Below are 6,919 nucleotides of genomic sequence, written 5' to 3'. Positions count from 1 at the left end.
CCCTGTCGCGAAATCGCCCCGTCGTGATATTCGGAGTGCTCGCTCGTCGTACCCGCGTACATCCGCATCTGTCATCCGTTGCTCCTGGGACACGTCCACGTCGACATGACCGCGCCAAGACGGCCGCGGAGGTGCTCGCTGGGGGACGAATGACTTCACGGAAAAGCCGCCGGCAACGTATGGAGAATATGGACACCACGAGCAACGAATCGGCGGGGGAACAGGCCTTCCCCGACAGTACAGTGCCGCGGAAGTCCTGGTCCGAGCTCCGCGCCGTTGTCAGTGATCTCAGGAGAAAACTGTCGGGGGTGTCGGCTGGATCTGTGCCAAGTTCCATAACTTTCCGATCGCTCCCAGACGGCCGGTGAGGAAAACACGCTCATTTGCGTCGATACAATGGATGCTTTCCAGCAAGGGACACAGTCAGACACAGTGTAACACAGTGAATCATACGTCCTTGTTGTTTGCTTACGTTAAACAAGGATGAAACGATTCACTGTGTTACACTGTGTTTGATTGTGTCCTTGCTAGAAAGCACCCAGTATCTTCAAGTTCGCTCATTATCTGGTGAAAAGATTAATAATGCTCCGTTCCCCTTTTGCAGGACTAGAATCTATTTTCTTAGCACACCGAGTAACGGTTGGGAGACCACTCTTCTGTATGTGGATATTGCACACGCGGATCATGCCAATGGCTACCGATTGCATTGGCAATCTGTCATAGAAGCGAATTTCCAAAGGTAAACACCACTACAGGGTGACTTAGTAATGTCATTGCTCGAGTGAATCGTTCAATGTGATATTGTATTATCCAAGAGCATCTAGATCAATTAATACGATGATTTTAGTGTATCAAGTATGAACAGACTGTCGAAGGAGGAACAATTGTTGTGGGAAAGGAAGAGACTTGCTACGTGGGGTATAACTAGTTATGAGATCCACGCGGAGAGTGGAAAATTAGTCTTTCCAGCTGCTAGCAGCCTTTATCAATGTGTGGATACTGGATTTATGGTAATATCTGCATATTATTATGAATTAATGAAAGAAAGTATTGAATCTATGTTTTTTTCCATCAGCCTGGACCTCTTTTTCCATCTGAAATCAGGATGTCGACGACTGGTGCGAAACTATGTCCTCAGATCTGTCCCTGGAACAATGCTTTGATCGCTCATACATGTTCGGGAGATCTGTATCTGTCTCATAGTATCACAGGTTCTTCAGTTCGGTTAACTCATGCTAGGAAAGGAGGCAGGAGTCTCGTGGATGATCCACTCACCGCCGGCACCCCTTCCTACGTCATGCAGGAGGAATTTACAAGGTTGAATCATTTGCTGTTGAATATTATTATATACTAAAGACGCAAAAATAAAAATATCTGTTCTATTTATCATAGGTATATTGGTTACTGGTGGCAACCAAAGTCCATGTTTGATGGAATCTATAGGATAGTGTATGAAGAAGTAGACGAGAGCGATGTTAAGATATATTGTTTCCCTTCGTCAAATTCCGATGACGTAGATGAATTTAGATTTCCTAGAGCCGGTATGCCCAATGCTAGGAGTAACTTGAAAATGGTGCAGTTCCGTCTAACAGAATCATTACATATTGTCGATATCGAAATATTGGAGCTCCAATATCCTCTTCACATTATGTTCCCATGGATGGAATACATGGTGCGAGTAGGATGGACTCCGGATGCTCAATAGTAAGTTCGAGGCGAAATTCAAATATACAAGATCTTGTATTAGTATGGATCAATAATATTATTTTGTTCGTGTAGCGTCTGGGTGCAATTACTGGACAGAAAACAACAGAAGCTCGAATTGGTCTTATTGTCGATAGACAACTTTTGTGAACCACCGCCGAACACGTATAATACGGAAAATCATTTCACACCCACATCAGCGAGCGTTCAAGTGATATACTCTGAACAGAGCCCGATTTGGATCAACGTGAACGACCTATTATACTTCTTAAAGTCCGACGACGCGAATGAAGTCAAATTTATCTGGGGGAGCGAGGAATCCGAGTTCCGACACTTGTATCTTATAACATCCAGTATAGCAGGTTTGTGACAATACATTTCAATAGTAATCATTGCTCGTCATTGCTCGACGCATTTTTTACATATACGTTTTAAATATAGGCTTAAGTAATGGAGTGGAAGAACCTTTGGATAGAATGGACAGTATATTTCTTCGACCACGTATTACTTCCAAGATAGCTCTGACGCAGGGTGATTATGAGGTGCTGGGGAAGAAAATATGGGTTGACGAAGTCAATTCCATTGTCTATTTCTGTGGATTACGTGAAGGACCACTGGAGCAACACATTTACGCGGTTTCGCTGCGACGGCCATTAGAAATACGGCTACTGACGCGGCCTGGCTATAGTTACAATAATGTATATTTTAACAAAGAATGTACAATGCTCGTTACTGTTTATAGTTCCATTAAAACGTTGCCTACTTGTCAAGTACGTTCCTTGTAAGATGCTTATACGCCTAATGATATTAATTTTACACGATCAGTAATTTGCTTCGTCAATTTTGCAGGTATTTAAAATATCACAAACCGATTGGACAGTGGAGAGCATATCGCTCACACCAGTAGGCTATCTCCTAGAACCAGCAGCGCCCGAATCCGAGCTGTTCGCGCCGGAGATCTTCAAGCATAAAATCAAGTCGGGGGATACGGTCTACTCAATGATATTTAAACCTCATAATTTCCAACCTGGAGTCAAGTATCCTACGATATTGAATATTTACGGAGGACCCGAAGTACAACTTGTATCAAACACATTTAAAGTAGGTATTCTCCTTTAAAAACATATATATCGCTCAAAAATTTGGTGCATCTCTAAATTTTTGGAAAAAAAGTTTAGTTAACTTTATTAATTTAAGTAAGAGAAATCCTATTATCCGTCAAAGCGAATCTTACAATTGGTGCTTAAATATTTCAGTATGAATTTTATATTTATCCAATTCTATAAACTGCGTGTCAAAATCTTTTTCAATCTTGAAACGCAAGTAATATCACATATTAAATTAGCAAGCAATTTAATAATATTGATGCTATAAGAATATTAATTTGATATTAATAAGAATTTAAAAAATTGCGAATAATTTATTGCGAAAAATATGATATCAGTCGTGATTTGAATCTGGAACTCTCGTATTCTGCGTACGGATATCTTTCCAATTCGACTACCGAGGCTTTGACAATATCTGAATATGTATATAAATTCACACTGAAATATTTAAGCACTAAAATCCGCTTTGATCGAAAATAGGATTTCTCTTAATTAGATTTATTTTCATTCGTTTAATTTTTTATTATGATTGTTTATTTCTAACATTGTAAATGTACAAAAGTTTATATTGTTTCAATCATAAATTTTATTCCAATAGTGTACATTCTAAAATAAAAATTAATATTTTCGATAACATAATTACATCTGTAAAAAATCATGTTTTTATTTAACAATTATAGAATGCTCTAAACTTTAGCACAGGAGTATAGACGGTAGTTTAGACGATAGTTTGAATGGAATGTACCTCACATAAAGTAATAAATTTATGAATAACTTATGAAAAAGTACTTCATTCTTATCAAGTAAAGAGACTTATTAATTATTTAATCTTCTGTAGGGTTTAAGACATTTACGAATGCACATGTTAGCTGCTCAAGGATATTGCGTCGTTTTAATAGACTCTCGCGGGTCGCAGCATAGAGGTCTTATATTCGAGAGCCATTTGCGACGTAGGATGGGAACAGTAGAGCTAAACGATCAAGTCGAAGTATTGAGATGGCTGGCAGAGGCTACTGGATACATAGATCTAAATCGAATAGCTCTTCATGGTTGGTCTTATGGTGGATACTTAAGTTTAATGGGTTTGATACAGTATCCCGATGTATTCAAGGTGCGCATAAATTAATGTTTACTGCATATTATATTTTCTTAAAACTTGAAGTTTCTTTAAAAAAATGTTCTTATTGCAATTCGCAGCTAGCCATTGCTGGTGCTCCAGTTACCTCGTGGAACTTTTACGATACTGGATATACTGAGCGCTACATGGATTTGCCACAGAACAATTCTCACGGTTATATGGCTGGATCGGTGCTGACATATGTAAACAAGTTTCCCGACGAAGAGAATCGTTTGTTGATTATTCACGGTCTCATAGACGAGAATGTACATTTCTATCACACTAGCCAATTGATTAATGCCCTTGTGAAAATTGGTAAACCGTATCAGTTACAAGTGTACCCTAATGAGAGGCATAGTCTGAGAAGCTTAGATGCCAGCAAACATTACGAAACGACCCTATTATCCTTCTTACAGAATCATTTATGAAGTGACGTTTTGTCTCCTTTTATTTTCGTTTCTTTTCTTCTATTGTTAAATAGTTCGATAATAATCGTTCCTCCAAGTAAGAATTTGCAAGTTTAAGTAACTGCCATTATAATTTATGTACACACTTAAACATAAAACTCAAAAGAAATATCTTCAGAGGTGGCAAAATATGTCAACTAGTTTCTGTATAAAAGTGTGCCTCTATAGGACTTTTAAGATAGTATTACATTTTTTTTAATGTAAAGTATCTGCAACAACACAATGTGAATATATTGTCATTAATTATCAAGGACGAACTTCTAGCGAGGAATTTATAATATATAACTTTCAAAAAAGTATATATATTGAATAATACGATTTTCAACGCCGCTGTCAAGATGCCACAAAACGCGCAATAAGTACATTCGAAGTTTTCTTAATCAGCTATTGTCAAAGCTTACGATCGTGATAATATCAGTTAACTGTGACTATTTTCTAAGAGAATAGACAATACTCATTTCACTGACAATAGTTAATCAGGGAGACTAACTCCAGTCCAGAAGCGTTTGTGTTTCGCAGTCGTTTCGCAATATAATATTGAACTGTTAGACATTAACATACCAACTGTGACCATGTACATATATGGTACGCGACCTCGACACATGTATCCCTTTTATCTTTCTACGAAATGAAAATCCGCGTTTCAGCGAAAAAAGTATTTGCATTTTTCAGTGTTATGAAATAATCGTATATCCGATGGATAATTATTTGTCAATAAATAAATTCATTATTTTATATTTTTTATAATTATTACTGTAAGCAGTAAATTGTAACTAATGTTATACGCAGTGATTATGTTACCTAAAACAAGAAATCGTAAAAACTCGATAGAATGTTCGAAAACCAGTGGAAAAAACACAACTATTTATGAGAATTAAATTATAATTTCATTAAATTTATTTGTATCAAATTTCGACCAGACATAAACTTAATTTGATCTACTTAGTTTTGATCTATGTATTGTTAGTTTTACGATTCAAATATTTATAGAGATAACGTATTCTCTTGTGCAACTCTTTCCACTTAGTGGGTCTCGCAACTGGAAATATACCTTTTGCCCACATTTTTTTCTTTCGCAATAAAACCTGAAATTCGTTGCCACTGACACCTCTCAACCATGAGGGTACGTTGTAGAGAATTTTTGTGGGATGTAAGTTATCCGAACCCAATATGTCAATATAGTCATTCTGACCGAACAGTGCCTTCTTTTCGGACCAAGCGTCCGCTGGTCGATAGATCGGCATCGGGAGTCGTTTAGTGTTGTTTGTACGTGGTAGAACGCCCTTCATATCTATAGGATCTTCGTATCCATATCGTCGTATAAAGGGACCTCTTGCTATTTTATCCGCGTAATAGCGAAACCGTACCGGTGTCATCTGTGGCGTCCATGTGCTTACAACAGCGCGAACAGAATTCATGACCCAAGACATGGATTCTGAAAAAAAAAATGACACATATTGAAAGCATGTATATAAATATATATGTTTAATCAGATCTTAAATTCATAACTAGTCTTCTTTATGATATAGATTTTTATCAATATTGATACTGAATGTAATTATATAATGTGAATTTAATATCAAGCCGTCAAGGACTTTTACACATCCTATTATGTATAGACTAAATATATAATATGTAATAAATAACATCGTATATAATAAATATATATACACACCACACACGCGCGCGCGCGCGCGCACACACACACACACACACACACACATACGCATACATACATTATCTAACAAACAATTCGTCATACAATTTGTTTTATAACAGAAAGAAATATGTACATTTTATTCCAATGTATACAATATACATGACATAACCTGATTTTTCGCGACAAGTTTCTTTACGCGATGCAGACGACAATATGCTTAAGAAATTATAGATTATTAATTAAATGTTAACGAAAATTACCTTTTTTCAAATGCCACTTACGTTAGAACTCTAAATAGTAATTTATATGAGCACTCGATCATATAGTCACCGTAATTCTCCAACCCAAATAAAAAAGTAGGGTTATGTATTAAGTTTCAGTTGATTAAAGCGCACGCGCAGTCAAACGCATTTGCGCACCTAATTCATTTCTGCTTTCTTTTACTCCGTTTTTTAAATCTCTAATAAGAACGTATGCATATTTATAATGTTTTTTCTTTTTTGAACTTTTATTTTCCATCTTTTTCTCTTCAACCTTTATTATATCAATTTTTTCATTTTAAGCATATAAAAAATATGATATCAACAATATGAAAAATATATGTTACCTACTTTATAACTATATAAATTGTATAAGACACATTATATTAATTATATAAAATTACATAAAATTATATATAATTATATAAAACATTGACATATTTTATATATACAATTATATATAAAATATGTCCATATACCTATATAGCATTTTTTCCCGGGAATGTATAAAAATATTTAAATTATACATACTCAGCTATCGTTATACGTATCTATATCTTTTTTTATATCATGATATCAACTATTCATAACATTGGTTTTTAAAA

The 6,919-nt window shown here is 35.9% G+C and overlaps 2 protein-coding genes across 3 annotated transcripts; one reads left to right on the top strand and one right to left on the bottom strand.

Annotated features, from left to right (window-relative positions):
- Nucleotides 1-149: 149 nt before the first annotated feature.
- On the top strand, nt 150-4,494 carry LOC108771173 (dipeptidyl peptidase 9). Its single transcript, XM_018523102.1, has 10 exons — nt 150-364; nt 605-739; nt 848-1,010; nt 1,076-1,317; nt 1,393-1,704; nt 1,780-2,066; nt 2,146-2,474; nt 2,554-2,805; nt 3,649-3,921; nt 4,008-4,494. The coding sequence occupies exons 1-10, from the start codon at nt 150-152 to the stop codon at nt 4,353-4,355; spliced, it is 2,556 nt and encodes an 851-aa protein (XP_018378604.1). The 3' UTR covers nt 4,356-4,494.
- mRpL51 (mitochondrial ribosomal protein L51) lies at nt 4,396-6,432 on the bottom strand. 2 transcript variants are annotated; one of them, XM_018523104.1, is made up of 2 exons: nt 6,336-6,432; nt 4,396-5,829 (listed from the first exon to the last, which is right to left on the bottom strand). In XM_018523104.1, exon 2 carries the CDS (start codon nt 5,822-5,824, stop codon nt 5,348-5,350), a length of 477 nt encoding a protein of 158 aa, XP_018378606.1. In that variant the 5' UTR covers nt 5,825-5,829; nt 6,336-6,432; the 3' UTR covers nt 4,396-5,347. The 2 variants fall into 2 exon arrangements, with proteins under 2 accessions (XP_018378606.1, XP_018378605.1); XM_018523103.1 differs by having other exon boundaries at nt 6,315-6,430.
- Between the last annotated feature and the right edge of the window lie 487 nt (nt 6,433-6,919).

Source organism: Trachymyrmex cornetzi, unplaced genomic scaffold (assembly GCF_001594075.2).
Source record: "Trachymyrmex cornetzi isolate Tcor2-1 unplaced genomic scaffold, Tcor1.1 scaffold1403, whole genome shotgun sequence".
NCBI classification, from domain to species: domain Eukaryota; kingdom Metazoa; phylum Arthropoda; class Insecta; order Hymenoptera; family Formicidae; genus Trachymyrmex; species Trachymyrmex cornetzi.
This window is presented reverse-complemented; position numbering and strand designations above follow the sequence as displayed.